Here is a 17,028-nt window from a genome sequence, read left to right on the forward strand (position 1 = left end):
CCTCTTAGAAAGTACTATTTTTAACTCTATTTTATAAAAAAGGAAGCTGAGGCTCAGAGAGGGGAAGTGCATTGCCCAAGGTTGCACAGCTGGGTACTGGCAAAAGACGGAAGTGAGTTCCATCCTAAGCTCCAGGCCTCACATCCTTATCACAGAAACCCATCCCTATAACTCCTAAGCCTTGTCCAAGTTTTACCATATTGTTTGCCCATTTCTTACCCATTATTATTTTTTAAATTTAATTTAATGCTACTTTTCAAATGCCAGCTATAATTTGGGCAAATGTTATAGGAATGTTTTCAAAAATGTGAATGAGTGGGAGATAGTGTGGGTTACAGCAAGGGAACTGGAGTGAGAAGGGGCTGTATAGTGTAGAAATTAAGAGCATGGGTTCTGAAGTCAGCGGCTTAAATTTGTATCCCAGCCTCTCAACTCCCTCTGGTGTTATTTTACATTTTGTTGCCTAAGTTTCGCCATCTATAAAATTACCGTAATTATACTCGGGTCATAGGGCTGCTATGAATATCAACTTTAAATTTCTGACACTTTGTTCATAAAGGATTTTTTTTGCATTAAATTTGTAAAATATTGCATTAAAATTTTTTTATTTGTTACTGAGTTTTTTGGTGCCCCCTTAAATTTTTTCGCTCCAGGAGAGTGCCTCAATCACCTCACTCTAGCTCACTCTTTGTATGCATTTTATATGCTTGAACATAAGCAGGGTTCAATAAATATTCATTGAATTTACTTACCTCCAAATATTTTTAAATTGAGGTAAAATAAACACAGAACAGTGAACAAATACTAAATGTATTACTGAGCTCCCCAATTGTTCAGAACAGTTTGCTAAGCAGTAAAAGGTGTCTTTCCTTTTTATCTTCACGTAGCCAACCAAAAGAAGTTTTGTTTTACAACAATCTCTTCTCTTTTTCTGCAGCTCTCATCCCCAAGCTCTCTTTTCCCCCTGTCAGTTCAAGAGATTTCCTGGACATCTCCAGGTCGTCACACCAGAAAAAAATAAATATTTTCCTGGAGGACGGCCTATGACGTCAAGGTTCCCTGTAACTCCCAGACGAACGTTCGAAAGCAAGCCGGCAGCTTTTCCGAAGCATCGCAGTTTGCGCATGCGCTTCTGCTTGCCGGCCAGCAGAGGGGATTTTTGTGCCCTCTCGGCACCCTTACGTCGCGGAGTGGTGGTGTTAGAGGTTTGAGCGGCGAAACCTTTTTTGCCGGAAGTGGGAAGAAGAGAGGGAAGTTTCGCCCTCTCCCAGGGTCTTCAAGTTTAGGGCTGTGGGCTAGTTGTCACTAAAAAGCTCAGAGGTGCTCTGGTGGATACAATTCCTCGCTTTGCGAGAAGAGGCTAGAACGCGCGCTGAGGTGTGTGTGTTTTTTTGTTTTTTAATTTAATTTATTTATTTTTGGCTGCGCTGAGTCCTCATTGCTGCGCATGGGCTTCTCTCCGTTGCAGTGAGCAGGCTTCTAACTGCGGTGGCCCCTCCTTGCAGAGCACGGGCTCCAAGCGCTCGGGCCCCAGCAGTTGTGGCACACGGGCTCAGCAGCCGTGGCTTGTGGGCTCCAGAGCGCAGGCTTAGCAGCCGCGGCAAACGGGCCCAGTTGCTCCGCGGCATGCGGGACCCACCCGGACCAGGGGTCGAACCCGCGTCCCCCGCATTGGCAGGCGGACCCCCAACCACTGCGCCACCAGGGAAGCCCTGAGGTGTGTTTTTGGTGTAAGTGGGCACGCGTTGATGCTGGCTTAAGAGGACCTAAACCATCAATTAAAAGAACTTCCGCTTGGCTAGCTTTAAAAGGCGTTTGATTCAGAGAGGTGGAACGCATAGATTTTAGTCTGGTCTAGGTTCTGCCACCGACCTACTGTGTGTCCTTGGGCTCCTCCCCAAGTCTCAATATCCTCATCTATAAATTGAGGGGTAGACAAGATTCTTTAAGTCACCTTTCAATCCGTCTTTTTTTTTTTTTTTTTTTGCGGTACGCGGGCCTCTCGCTGTTGTGGCCTCTCCCGTTGCGGAGCACAGGCTCCGGACGCGCAGGCTCAGCGGCCATGGCTCACGGGCCCAGCCGCTCCGCGGCATGTGGGATCTTCCCGGACCGGGACACGAACCCGCGTCCCCTGCATCGGCAGGCGGACTCTCAACCACTGCGCCACCAGGGAAGCCCTCAATCCGTCTATTATTGCAGGTCCATTTTGTCGTCTGAGCAACAAAGCCTTGGGGGTTAAATATCGTTGGCCCCGTTTTAGAAGGAAGACATTGAGTTCCAGAGTGAGAGACTTAGTTATTGCACAGAAAACGGTTAGAGATTTTAGACCTTGAGACTAAAAGGTTATGCTGTAACTCCATGATCAGGCCTCCTTTGTGTATTTCTGTATCATCAGTTCCTGAAACTGGCCTATAGCAGTTACTCAAAAAGTTTTGAATGGATGGATGAATGAATCTTTTCATGTTAAGGCCAATGACCCAAGCAGATCTGGTGTCTCTCCACCTCTCTGATGTATTAACAAGTATAACTCTTCTCCAGGTGTATCCTGTGTTTACTTGACGGGGGACTCCGAGTCCAGTTCTGTCGTTTTCAACTTAAACAGGTAACATGGAGGCACCTCCAGTCACCATGATGCCTGTCACCGGGGGCACCATTAACATGATGGAGTACCTGCTGCAGGGTGAGTGAACCAGGGAGCTTGTTTTCCTCTTTTCTGTTCGGCTTCCGCGGAGATGAGAAGCTGTTCTACAAAGGCAGCCTGCATAATTTCTGGCACCTTTTTTTTTTCAATTAACCCTCAATTATGGTCACAAATACATAACATTAAATTTACCATATTAAACATTTTTAAGCATACAGTTCAGTAGTGTTAAGTATTTCACATTGTTGTATAGCCGATCTCTAGAACTTTTTCATCTTGCAGAATTGAAATTCTATTCCCGTTAAACACTAACTCCTCCTTTCCCCTCCCTGCAGCCCTTGGCAACAGCCTTTCTACTTTCTGTTTCTAATTTTGACTACTTTAGATAACCTCATATGAGTGGAATCATTACAGTATTTGTCGTTTTATCACTGGCTGAGTTCACTTAGTATAATGCCCTCCATGTTAACCCATATTGTAGCATGTGACAGGATCTCCTTTTTAAAGCTGAATAATGTTCCATTGTATATATGTACCACATTTTCTTTATCCATTCATCTGTCAGACATTTGGGTTGCTTCCACCTCTTGGTTATCGTGGATAATGCTCAGTGAACATGGGTGTGCAAATATCTCTTCAAGATCCTGCTTCGAATTCTCTCAGATAAATACCCAGAAGTGAGATTAATGGATCATATGGTAATTCTATGATACTGTTAAACTAGCTCCATTTTATAGATCAGGAAATAGAAGTGAAGTAACTTTCCCAGATGAGAAAACTCAAGACCCAGAGGGGATAATGATTTTCAGGACGTCATACAATGTTTAGTGCAAGAGTTTAGACTTTAATGCAGATCATCCATTTAGTAACTTACTGTGAACAAAATAGGGTTGTTAATTTTCACTCCTCAGGCTGCACCTCCTTCAGGCTTTCCCATCTCAGTAAGTGCCACTGTCATTCACCAGTTGCTTGAGCCATGCATTCAGGAGTCAATGTCCATCTTTTACTTTACCCCCACGTGCAGTCCATTTCTAATCCTATTCATTTTACTTCCAAAATATGTATTAAATAAGTCTTTTCTCAACCTGCAGTACCACACCCTGGTTTATCATCCTTTGCCTGAACTATTTTAGTAACCCTGTACTTATTACATTGCTTCCACTTTTTTTTTCATTGCTTCCACTTTTGATCGTCTTTCTCTTCTCACACAACAGCTAGTAGTCTTTTTTAAAAAATTGTTTTAGTATTAAAAATATTCAAACATAAAGAAAGTGGGGGCTTCCCTGGTGGCGCAGTGGTTGAGAGTCCGCCTGACGATGCAGGGGACACGGGTTCGTGCCCCGGTCCGGGAAGATCCCACGTGCCACGGAGTGGCTGGGCCTGTGAGCCACGGCCTCTGAGCCTGCGCGACCGGAGCCTGTGCACCGCAATGGGAGGGGCCATACAGTGGGAGGCCCGCATACCGCAAAAAAAAAAAAAAAAAAAAAAACACATAAAGAAAGTGGAGACTAATATAATGAACACTCCCTTTCTGTCATCCAGATTTCAGTTTCTGTCATTTTGCCATATTTGCTTTCTCTTTTTTCTTTTGCTGTTTTTAAAGACAGTTTCAGGGACTTCCCTGGCGGTCCAGTGGTTAAAACTCCGCGCTTCTACTTCAGGGGGTGCGGGTTTGACCCCTGGTTGGGGAACTAAGCTCCCACATGCCTTGCAGCCAAAAAATTTTTTTGAAAAAACAACAGTTTCAGATATAACATTTTACCCCAAAACATTTTCAGAATGCATCTCTAAAAAATAAAAAACAAGGATATTTTCCTTCATAACCCCAATACCATCATTATTATCTAAAAAATTAATAATGTATTTTTAATATCATCTAATATCTAGTCCATATTCAAAAGTTTCCCCCTATCTTGCCCGCAAAATGTGTTTTGTATCCAGGATATAATCATGTTTCATGCATTACATTTGATAACTGTGTCTCTTAAGCCTCTTTTAACTTGGACCAGTCTCCCCTCATTCCCACTTTTTTTCCCATGACCACGTCTTGTTGAAGAGTCTATACCAGTTTTCCTGGAATGATCTTTTTAAAATGTAAATCCAGTCATCTCTTTCCCTGTTGTATGGAGAATAAAATGTGGAGCTAATAGCTTCCCAATGGCCTTAGAATAGAATACAGCCTTTAGCATGAGCTGTACATAAGACCTGTGTGCTTTGGCCCATCCCAAATCCTCAGTTCATTATCATCTTCCATCTTGCTTACCGCACTTCAGCCACACTGATATCCCTTCATTTCTCTGAATTCCCCAGGCCCTTTCCTGGGCCTTTGCATTGTTTCCTCTGCCCTTATACTTTGTTCCAGCCCTTCAAATAGCCATTTTATCTTTATCCCTTAGTCCTCAGCTCAGTTGTTCTTCCGTTTGAGAGACCTTCTCTGACTACTCCAAGCCCTCAGAGAGGTCTCCTCTTCTCCACCCCCATCAGTTCCTCTTTCCCATCTCCCTTTTATTTCCCTGTATTTCTGTTTAATTGTTTACTTATTTATTTTTTGTTTCCCCCACTAAACTGTAATCTCTGTGAGGGCTGGACTCCCTACTTCCTAGCGTGATGCCTGGCACAGTATTCAGTAAGTATGTGTTGAAGGAACCAGCACTTACAAAGCTCCTTAAATGTTTGAAGTATGAAAAAACACATGTCTGACACTGTCCTGAATGTAGGACACAACGTATCCAATGTAGGACCCATTACTTGCTCCCATCGTCATCTGTCCTATGACCACAGGGACCTGATCTGTTGCTTTCCCTCCAACACTACCCATTTCCAAAAACGGAGTCATTTGAGTCCCACTGTCAATATTTACCATAGTTACAGTAGTATATTTTTATTTACTTTAACAGATTTAGTCAATTAATGAATATGTTCCTAGCATTGGAGTAAGTATCAGCAGTAGAGGAAGAAAGGTGTTAAAAAGTCAATACATAATTGATATATTGAAATATGACTAAAAAATTGAGGTGCTAATGCTAAAAAGTAAAGCAGGGAAGTGGAAAGAGATTGGAAGGAGATAATGCTATTTTATTTAGAGCAATGAGAAAAGAGATCTCTGATAAAGTGACATTTGAGCAAAGATCTGAACAAAGTGATGGGGTGAGATATGCAGGTGTCTGAGAGAAGAACGTTCTAAACGTAGGGACTAAGGGAAGGGTCTCTGAAGAGAAATACATTGTCAAACACTTGGCATTTTTAGGAAACAGCAGGAAAATCACTGTGGTTGGAGAGAGTGATCTGGGAGATAGTAGAAGGAAATAATCAACATCAGGTAGCAGAGACCACAATTTATAGGGCCTTGTAGACCGTGGTAAAGAATTTGGGATTTATTCTGAGTGACATGGGAAGCCATTGGAGGGTTCTGAGCAGAGAAGTGTCATTATCTGCCTTATGTCCTAAAAACCAGCTGGCTGTTGTATGGAGGAGAGAAGAAAAAAGCAAGGATAGAAGCGGGGTACTGCAAAGACCAAGCAAGAAATGATGGAGACTTGGACTAGGTGGAAATGATTGAGTAAACCGGATTCTGCATATATTTTAAAAATGCAGAGCGGATGTAGGATGTGAGAGAAAGAAAGGAGTCGAAGCTGATTATGTGGTTTTTGGTTGGGCAGCTGGAAGCAGAGAGTTGCCATTTACTATGATGGGGAAAACTGCAGGAGGAGTAAGATTGTGGAGGAAAAAATCAACAGGTTGATACTGAACATGTTAAGATGAAGATGTCTTAGGCATCCGAGTGGAGAAGTTAGGTAGACAGTTGGATGTATGAGTCTGTAGTTCATGAGATATAAATTTGGTAGTCCTCAGAGCATAAATGATACTTAAAACCATAGGGCTGGGCTTTCCTGGTGGCGCAGTGGTTGAGAGTCCGCCTGCCGATGCAGGGGACACGGGTTCGTGCCCCAGTCCGGGAAGATCTCACATGCCGCGGAGCAGCTGCGCCCGTGAGCCATGGCCGCTGAGCCTGCGCGTCCGGAGCCTGTGCTCCGCAACGGGAGAGGCCACGACAGTGAGAGGCCCGCGTATCGCAAAAAAACCCAAAAAAAAAAATGAACAAAAAAACCCCATAGGGCTGATTTAGGTCACTGAGGGAGGAAGAGATTTTTGATAGAGACAAAGACCAGGATTGAGTCCTAGGATCCTCCAATATTTTGGGAAGATGAAGACCCAGCAGAGATGACTTAAAAGGAATGGTCAGTGAATTAGGTGAAGAACCAAGAGAGATTTGTGTCCCAGAGGCCAAGGGAAGAATAGATTTCAAAATGGGTATAGTATAACAACCATGTGAAATGCTGCCAGGAGGAAGAATAAGATGAGAACAAAGGACAGTGTATTTCTCTGAAGCAGTTCATTCTCTTTTACTTAAATATATTACATAAAAAGGAAATGTTATATTTTTTCTATCAATGGAAAACTTTTGTTTTCTGAGACTAGAAGATAATTTTTAAAATAAATGACAAAACAGTATTATTTTTCTAGGTAGATACTGTTGCCTGTTAAGGCCCAAAGCCCGCTGGAGGTTAGCATTGTTAGAGAAGGCCTAACTATTCTAGTACCAAATAAGACAATGCAAAAAATTAAAAAGGGATTAACTTGTTATATAATATCTTGGCAGTATAACCCCTCTAAAATCTCATATATTGGGCCTGTGCTTTACAAAACACTGCACTAAACTGTTCTGATTTTTCATTTAAGTTTTTTCAATCTTTTGCTATTTCCATTACCCAGAATGAAAGATGGGACTCAATGGTACTTTTTTCCTTCTTCAGGAAGTGTTTTAGATCACAGCTTGGAAAGCCTCATCCACCGCCTTCGTGGTTTGTGTGACAACATGGAACCTGAGACTTTCCTTGACCATGAGATGGTATTCCTCCTTAAGGGCCAGCAGGCCAGTCCGTTTGTTCTAAGGGCTCGACGCTCTATGGATAGGGCAGGGGCACCCTGGCACCTGCGCTACCTGGGACAGCCAGAAATGGGAGACAAGAACCGCCATGCCCTGGTGCGTAACTGCGTGGACATTGCAACATCTGAGAACCTTACTGACTTCCTGATGGAAATGGGCTTCCGCATGGACCATGAGTTTGTTGCCAGGGGACACCTGTTCCGTAAGGGCATCATGAAGATCGTGGTGTACAAGATCTTCCGCATCTTGACACCAGGGAACACAGACAATACTGAGGCCTTGTCACTCTCCTACCTTGTGGAACTAAGTGTTGTTGCACCAGCTGGGCAGGACGTGGTGTCTGATGACATGAGGAACTTTGCAGAGCAGCTGAAACCTCTGGTTCACCTAGAGAAAATAGACCCCAAAAGGCTCATGTGACAAGGCAGTCTGTCCACCACTGGGGCTTGTCCTCAGCTGTTACAAAAAAAGAAGATGTTATAATTGCCCTATTTCACCACTGCTAGCCAGGCATTCTTCCCTCAGGAAGGAGGACAATGAGAACTTAGTTGGTTCTTTGCACTGTTTTCCTCATGTGGCCAGTTCACTTTTGTGACAGCCTTTCTAAATTAAAGGCTAAGGATGACATGGAGAATCTAGATAATCCCTCTGCATAAAGAGGGGAAACTGGAATAAAATAGCTTTGGGGAATAAAAATCTTTTAATTGTTTTGCCATTTGTGTGTAAGGTTTGTAAAACAGAGACTGAGTTTGTATTGTGCAGTAATAAAGGCTATAAAGAGAAATGTCTATCATTCTGATTCTTTACCCCATTACCCTGCTAATTTGGGATAGACTCATCAACTGGAGCAAAAATATGACAGTTTTTTGTTTTAATTTTGATAGAGGTGATAGTTTACCTTTCATAAAAGTAGCACATGGGCTTCCCTGGTGGCGCAGTGGTTGAGAGTCCGCCTGCCGATGCAGGGGACACGGGTTCGTGCCCCGGTCCAGGAAGATCCCACATACCATGGAGCGGCTGGGCCCGTGAGCCATGGCCGCTGAGCCTGTGCGTCCGGAGCCTGTGCTCCGCAACGGGAAAGGCCCGCGTACCGCAAAAGAAAAAAAAAAAAAAGTAGCACATATTTGTTATTGAAAAAAATTTTAATTCTGACAAAAATAAGAAAAATAACCTGTAATCCTGTTATTCAAAGAGGTATACTATTTTGTTTTATATCCTTCTAGTCTTTATTTTTGGAAATTTATGTATATGAGATATATTTATTTTAGAAAAATATTGTATATATACTGGTTTGTAATCTCCTTTTTTTGTTTAATTTATCATTAACATCTTTCCGGGACATTAGGCATCTGGGACAATGTTTTTCTGGGGTTTTTAAAAATTAATTAATTAATTATTTGGTTGCTCCTGGTCTTAATTTCAGCAGGCGTGTTACTTAGTCGCAGTTCCAGGGCTCCTTAGTTGAGGCACGTGGGCTCCTTAGTTGCAGCAGGCGGGCTCCTTAGTTGTGGCATGTGAACTCTTAGTTGCGGCATGCATGTGGGATCTAGTTCCCTGACCAGGGATTGAACCTGGGCCCCTTGCATTGGGAACATGGAGTTTTATCTGCTGTGCCACCGGGGAAGTCCCTCTTCTGTTAAAAAAAACTTTTTTTTCTTATTCTTATGTGTCAGCGCTATCCTAAGTGCTTTAGGTATGTTTACTAATTTAATCCTCGCAACAGACCCATTTTTTACAGGGAAACTGAGGTACAGAGAGAGTAATTAGCTTTCCCTGAGCTATACAGCTACAAATTAGCAGAGCTTGTATTTAAATACTGATAATTGTAACTGCTATTTGTATCCTATCATTTGGATTTTCCGTAACTTAATTGATTCCCCTACTTTGGGAATTTTAGTTTGATCCCAATTTTTTGCTTTTATAAACTGTCCTGTGATGCTAGTGTTTTTAATTAAATTTCTGTTGTCATCCATGATGATTCTTCAGGATAAATTCTAGGGAACTGCTGAGTCAAAGAGTGTGCCTTGTTTTAAGTCTTCCACTATGCATTGCCAGATGCCTTCCAGAAATGTCCCAGTTTTCACTCCTACCAGTTTTCCAACACAGTTGCCAAAGGTGGGTGTGACGGTGAAAACTTATTTTTCCCATTTGATGATAAATGGTGACTGGTTTTAATTTTCTTTTAAAAATACTCATCAATTAGGTTTAAAATTTTATATGTTTATTGGACATTTTTTTCTTATGTGAATTCCCTTTTCTTCATTGTTTGTCTTTATTAATTTGTAAACAGCTTTTATATAATTTCCCATTTATCATTTGACTTCTAATGGATTTTTTAAAATAACAGTTCTGAGTGGGATAAATGTTGATCATTTTAATACTTATAGAGTTTTGTTTTTTTTTTAATTTTTGGCTGCGTTGGGTCTTCGTTGCTGCATGCAGGCTTTCTCTAGTTGCGGCGAGTGGGGGCTACTCTTCGTTGCGGTGCATGGGCTCTAGGCACACGGGCTTCAGTAGTTGTGGCACGCAGGCTCAGTAGTTGTGACTCGAGGGCTCTAGAGCACAGTCTCAGTAGTTGTGGCCCACGGGCTTAGTTGCTCTGCAGCAACTGGGATCTTCCCGGACCAGGGCTTGAACCCGTGTCCCCTGCATTGGCAGGTGGATTCTAAACCACTGTGCCACCAGGGAAGCCCACTTATAGGGTTTGGCCTTTTAAAAATTGTTGGTCACTCAAAATTTTCATTTTCTTCTGGAACCTCCACTGAGATAATACCCCAGTTGAGGTATTACATTGGATAGATCATAATTCTCTTTGGACCTCGGTTTGCCACTCAAAAGATCATATGAATACTCCGTTAAGAGGTTTTGGGCAAGTAACAGAAAACCTATCCAAAGCTGCCTTAAACGGTAAGGATGGTGTTATCTCATTTAAGGGTAAGTTCAAAGATAGGGTAGCTTCCAAGTTGGTTAGCTGGTTATTTCTCTGGCTCTGGGATCCTTTTCTTGGCTTTCCCTTGCATATTTTCAAGATAGCTTTTACCCCCTTCAGTTGCAGATTTCATGAGTAAGTCTTGTTCCTCCTTTCATAGCATATTAGCAGGATGATTCAAGTAAGGCCCCTTTCTTATTTTGTAGTCTTCCACTTTATTCCTAAACTCTACTCTCATTCTATCCTATAGGCACCCATTCTGATCTGTTCAATGTATGTCTGTCATGCTTGTCTTGTAAAATATGTAGAGTTATGTAAGTATGTTCAATCCACATAAATGATACTATGCCATAAATGTTCCATTTTGGGACTTCCCTGCTGGCTCAGCAGTTAATCTGCCTGCCAATGCACGGGACACTTGTTCAAGCCCTGGTCGGGGAAGATCCCACATGCTGTGGAGCAACTAAGCCCGCAAGCCACAACTACTGAGCCTGTGTGCCACAACTACCGAAGCCCGCGCACCTAGAGCTGATGCTCCACAACAAGAGAAGCCACGGCAATGAGAAGCCCATGCACCACAACAAAGAGTAGCCCTTGCTCGCCGCAACTAGAGAAAGCCCGCGCACAGCAACAAAGACCCAACGCAGCCAAAAATAAATAAATAAATGTTTTTCTTACTTTTTAAAATTATTATTGCTTTTGTGATATTCTCTTATTGCTATATGTAAACCTAACTTACAACTTTGAACTTGCATATGCTTTCATGTTAACAGTAATATTAGTACTTAAATAGTGCTTAACTCTGTTTCAGATGGTTTAAATGTTTTAACTCATACTTCTCCCAACAACCCTATGAGGTAGATATTATTACTCCCATTTTGTAGATAAGAATGAAGCCTTGGGGCTTCCCTGGTGGCGCAGTGGTTGAGAGTCCGCCTGCCGATGCAGAGGACACGGGTTCGTGCCCCAGTCTGGGAGGATCCCACATGCCGCGGAGCGGCTGGGCCCGTGAGCCATGGCCGCTGAGCCTGCGCGTCCGGAGCCTGTGCTCCGCAACGGGAGAGGCCACGACAGTGAGAGGCCCGCGTATCTCAAAAAAAGAAAAAAAGGAATGCGCAGATTACTCAAATTTTTACTTCTATTGTAAGTGGTGGAGCCTGAACTTCAACTCCAGCGGCCTAGCTCCAGGTACATAACCACTGTTCATCCACCATGTTTTACTCATTCACTCTTTTGATGATAGAACTCTAGATTGCCTTCAACTCTCGATTACTATTAAAAATTCAAAAATAGGGACTTCCTTGGCGGTCCAGTGTTTAAGACTCCACGCTTCCACTGCAGGGGGCATGGGTTCGATCCCTGGTCCGAGAACTAAGGATCCCGCATGCCATGCTGCACAGCGGCAAAAAAAAAAAGCAAAAATAAGCAAGTTTGTATACTGACGTGAATATTCCTCTGAACTATGCAATTGGGCATGCTCAATTTGCCAGAAATGGCCAGGTTACTTTTCAGAATGGCTGTGCTAATTCCTATCACCACTACACAGGAACTCATAACCACCAATCTTCAGTGTTAGCATCTTTCTCATTTTTTCCAGTTTTCTTTTTCTTTTTTTATGTTTTTATATATGGCAAATTATTTAAGTCAATAAATTTTTAAGGAATTTCACATGTTCTGATTCCTTCCACTGCCGATCACCTTAGTTCCTCCAGTGTCTGAGTCATACTCTTCAAGATAGCCCTTTCAAAAAGAATTTTTCCTCAGTCCACAGTTGTCATGTCAGTCAGTCAGTCTCCCATTCTTTTAGTTGGGCTTCTTTGATCTCCAATGGAATATGGACATACTTCAAAATTCCCCACCTGTGATCTTTGGGATCCAATTTCCTCAAGCAATTTACTTTTGGACCATGTTTAGGGTCAGAGGAAATGGATCTGCTTGCTTCTGAATTTTAGACACCCTCTAAACATGCATTAAGTTCAAATCGTATTCACTCCTAAGCTATCATAGCTTAGAACAGTACAGGTCGTTGGGATATGCCAATACCTTTTTAAAGTCCAGACACTGTGTTCTCAAGATAAAAACCTAAAAAAGGAAGTCATCTTTGTTTCATGTCAACATTAGAGTACTAAATCAGCGTAGCTGATAATTTCCCACATATCTTAAGCTTCTAAATTATCAATTCTATAGTCCTGGAAGCAACCTTTGTGTTTATCAATACCCCCACCGCTTGAATCTGTTTCAGGTACCATGTTCCTTCTTATCTCTATCAAAATTCATACTGAACAATGAGTTCTATGTTGCAAAAGAGGATTTATTTTTGCACCCATCTATAAGTCTTTGTCTACAGATTAACAAAAACAAACATAAGTACTATTAATTTTTGCCAGTCTGGTGGAAGTAAAGTGGCAGCTCTTGGCTGTCTTGATTTGCATTTCTCTGATTATAATTAAATTTGAGCCTTTTTTTTCTTTTTTGTTTTTTTTGTATGCTTAGTATGTGAAACTAAGGTATTTATATATCCTTTGCTTATTTTCCTATTTGATTTCCTGTCTTGTTGATTTGTAGGAATTCTTTGTATATTCTAGACCTTCTTTTATTTGTTTTAAACACTGCAAATACTTTCTCCCAGTGCCTATTTACATCCTTTGCCTACTTTTTTAAAATTTGATTTCCTGTCTTCTTAGTTTGTAGGAATTGTGTGTATATTCTAGACATTATTCCGTGTTTGTTTTAAACATTGCAAATACCTTCTCCCAGTCTGCAACCTTCGTGTTAACTCTGTGATGTCATTAATTAAGCAGATGTCCTAAATTTTGACCTTAGAATTTGGAGTCTTGTTTAGGAAGTCTTTATTTACACCTGGGTAACAGATTTTCCTGCATTTTCTAATATTAGCTTTATAGTTTTAACTTTCACATTTATGTCTTTAATCCATCTGGAGTCCACTTTTAACATAGTTTCAAGTAAAAATTCAGCTTTTTTCTCTATAGAGTGAATTTGTTTTTCTATAACTGTGAGAAAAACAATCTTTCCAGTGTTTTGTGATGCCACCTTTATCACATATTAAGTTCCCATGTATATACTTTATTTATAAGCTCTCCATTCTATTCCATTGATCCTTTTATTTGTTTCAGTGCCAGCAACACAATATTTTTATTACTGTGGCTTCGTGGTAGAGCCAGTTCTACCAGTAGGGCAGGTCTCCCTACTTTTATTTCCCTCTGAAAATAGACTTAGCTTTCATAAACTTTATTCTTTCATATTCATTTTAGAGTGGGTTTTAGTTTCTCAACATTACTACTGGAATTTTTATTGGAATTTCATTGAACACATATAGATTAATTTGGGGGAGAACTGACATCTTTGCATGGAACACTCCCTCACCAGAATTCAATGGGGTAGGCTTCCTTCACCTCTTACAGGTCTTTGCTGAAACATCAGGAAAGCCTTCCCTGACCATCCTAAATTAAGTAGCACCCTCACTCCTCATCACTCTTTCTTTCTCTTATTTAATCTTTTTCATAGCATTTATTACTGTCCAACTTAAGATTATTTAATCACTGCTTCTCTGCTAAAGATGTAAGATTCGTGAGGATAGGTGCCCTGTTTTGTTCTCTGCTGCACCCCTAGCACCCAGAACAATGCCTGGCGTATGGTGGCCACTCTGAATATTTGTTAAACAAATGAATAAAATCTTTACACTCCTGAAGTTATCTGAATTATGACATTTATTCAGGCCTTCTAATGTCCCTGAATGGAGTTTAGTTTTTTTTCCTTGATAAACTTCTTAGGCATTGCTTTGTGGTAAGGGAAGTTTGCCTGCCATTCCAGTAAACAACAAATGTTGCCTGCCATCAAGGCATCAGGCACTACAGCCACCTCCCCACACCCACAACAGTGCACCCTGAGGAGAATTCAGCATAGAGGAAAATAGGAAATATTCTGTGCTCTGGATACTGGCCCTAGAGAGTTAAGCTGCATATCTAAGGAAAAATTTCAGTGAGCCCAGAATCTCGCATCTTCCCATATGTAGAAAAGCTCTAAAATCACTAACTTGAGATGTTTGTCTTTTGTGATTAGCAGTAATCTTTTGATGTTCATCTACATGGTTTTTCAGCAAAAACTCTCCTATATACCCTGGCTCCTCCCTTACCTCTTCGGAGTAGTTCCTCAGAGCTATCTGAGAGGCTGTCTCCCAGGCTCTAATCCTCAGGTCCCGAATAAAACTTAACTTGCAACTTTTAGGTCGTGAGTTTTTCTTCAGTCCACAGTTTTTAGGCCAATTACTATAGACCAGGAGTTGGCAAACTACACCTGGGCATGTCAGCCTGTGCTCTGGTTTTGTAAATAAAATTTTATTGGATCATCCACATTCATTCATTTAATACTGTCTATGGCTGCTTTCGTTCAACAGTGACAGAGTTGAATGGCTGCGACAGAGACCACATGACCTGCCAAACAGACACTATTTACTGTTTGCTCTTTACAGAAAGAGTTTGCAGATATTTGCTATAGACTTTAGTTGCTACTGTAGATTGTGTTATATTTTTAATTACATTTTTAAGGTGGTTATTCCTAATAGAGAAGAACACTATTGAATTTTGTAAGATGATTTCTATTCTTGCAAACTTGACAGTAACTCTTTTATAGTTCTGATAGTTTGCCTGTTGATTATATTGTGTTTTCCATATAGACTGTCATATCATTGGCAAGAATGGCAAGCAAAAGAGTACATACATCTTTCACTTTCTCTCATCTAAAAGAATTGGCCAGACTCTCCGAGACTCTAGATAACACTAATAATAAGCATCCACGACTGAGTCCTGACCTTAATGCTACTGCATCAAGTTTCTCTACGTATGAAAAAAATCATAATTTTTACCCTTTGGTCCATCAATGTGGTGAATTATATTGAGAGATTTTCTGCTGTTGGGCTACCCTAGTACTCCTGGGATAACTCCTATGCATCATGATTTTATCCTTTAAATGCCCTGTTGGATTTGAGTACCTATTATTTTGTTTAGGGTTTTTGCTCTGTGGACTACCTTGATTGCCATCCAGAGATCTATGCAATGTGACTACTCCCTATTTTTCCAACCTCTCTGCTGGAACTACAAGCTAAGCATTATGCTAGACACTGGGTTACAGCACAGGCTAAGATACAGTCCCTGTCTTTAATAACTCCCATTATAATGGCAGAAACAGACATTTATACAGTTTGTGTAGTCACCAAAGGTATGCAAACAAAGGGCTCCTTCCCAAAACAAATGAATCTTTAGCACTGAACAAGAAGGTCTGCTTCCTTTTTCTTGGATGTAACTCAATACTCTTGCTTATGTATTATCTTCCTTAATACCCTTTCACTTTTGCCTTTTCCACTCATCTCTGGCTGTGTGACACCTACACAACCAAAAAGCAAGATCAAATAATGGAAAGCATGTAACACAGTGCTTAAGGGCTCAGATTTGAGAGACAAATAGGTTCCAGTTCTAGCTATGCCATTTACTAGCTATGTGACCTTGGACATACGCAGCAGCTTCCAGAGACTCCATTTCCTCGTCTGTCAAATTTAGAATAATAATAATACATTCACAAAGAGGATAATGAACAGACCTTTGTGAAGGCTTTCAACACAGGGCCTGACAAACCGCCAGGATTTTCCCTTTCTATCCTTCTGTGATCATTCCTGGAACACAAGAAGGTCACGAAGTCTCTTTCCTGTGACTTCTGAAATTTGATGGTAGCTAAGTAGCATCACTTGTTTTACATTTCATCATGTTCCCTATACAGTAATTCTTTGTATATCTTGGCTTCTAGTGCTACTATTTAAGAGCTATTTGTATATTGGGCAAGTTATTTAAACTCTCAGAATATCTATTTTCTCATCTATAAAACAAGCATAATTACAAGAGTATTTCATAGAGTTGTCATATGAATTAAATGATCAATATGCATAAAGGCCTAGCACAGTGCTTGGCACATAAGTGCTTAACACTTGATAGCTGTTTTCAATTTTAGTATTATTAATAAGGCTATATGCTTCTTAAGGGGAGAAATTGTGTTTTGTAATATAGCATAATGGCTAAGAGCACAGACTCTGGAGTCTTCAGTTCAAATCTGAACACTACAGGTATGTTGCTCAAGCTGCGTAAATCTCTCTAGGCCTCAGTCTTCTTATCTGCAAAATGGGGATGATTAAAAAAAAAACACACAACAGTTCCTGGAGGTTGTTGTAGAGATTAAAGGAGATAATACACTTACTTGGCATTTAGCAGAGTGCCTGACATAAATACTGATTTATTGAGCAATTATTGTGTGCCAGGTTATGTGCTAAATGTTTTATTTAGCCTTGTTCTAAATATTTTTTTCTGTGAACCCCGTAACCCCTGCTTAGTACTACTCATGTACTAACCTTTCAAATATTTATTGAATGAATGAGTGAGTGAATTAGTGAATGCTGACTTGTAGACCATAAGAATCTTGCCTGCATTAGCCGGTTTGTCCCAGGTT

The 17,028-nt window shown here is 41.0% G+C and overlaps 1 protein-coding gene and 1 non-coding gene across 2 annotated transcripts; one reads left to right on the forward strand and one right to left on the reverse strand.

Annotated features, from left to right (window-relative positions):
- The first annotated feature begins 1,180 nt into the window (after nucleotides 1–1,180).
- MED18 (mediator complex subunit 18) lies at nucleotides 1,181–8,373 on the forward strand. Its single transcript, XM_032613672.1, has 3 exons — nucleotides 1,181–1,377; nucleotides 2,539–2,680; nucleotides 7,456–8,373. Exons 2-3 carry the CDS (start codon nucleotides 2,608–2,610, stop codon nucleotides 8,007–8,009), a joined length of 627 nt encoding a protein of 208 aa, XP_032469563.1. The 5' UTR covers nucleotides 1,181–1,377; nucleotides 2,539–2,607; the 3' UTR covers nucleotides 8,010–8,373.
- Nucleotides 8,374–12,764: 4,391 nt separating this feature from the next.
- LOC116745553 lies at nucleotides 12,765–12,890 on the reverse strand. The gene has a single exon (XR_004347466.1). It is a non-coding gene; the product is annotated as a small nucleolar RNA SNORA40 (small nucleolar RNA).
- Between the last annotated feature and the right edge of the window lie 4,138 nt (nucleotides 12,891–17,028).

The sequence above is a fragment of the Phocoena sinus genome, chromosome 1 (assembly GCF_008692025.1).
Source record: "Phocoena sinus isolate mPhoSin1 chromosome 1, mPhoSin1.pri, whole genome shotgun sequence".
Taxonomy (NCBI): domain Eukaryota; kingdom Metazoa; phylum Chordata; class Mammalia; order Artiodactyla; family Phocoenidae; genus Phocoena; species Phocoena sinus.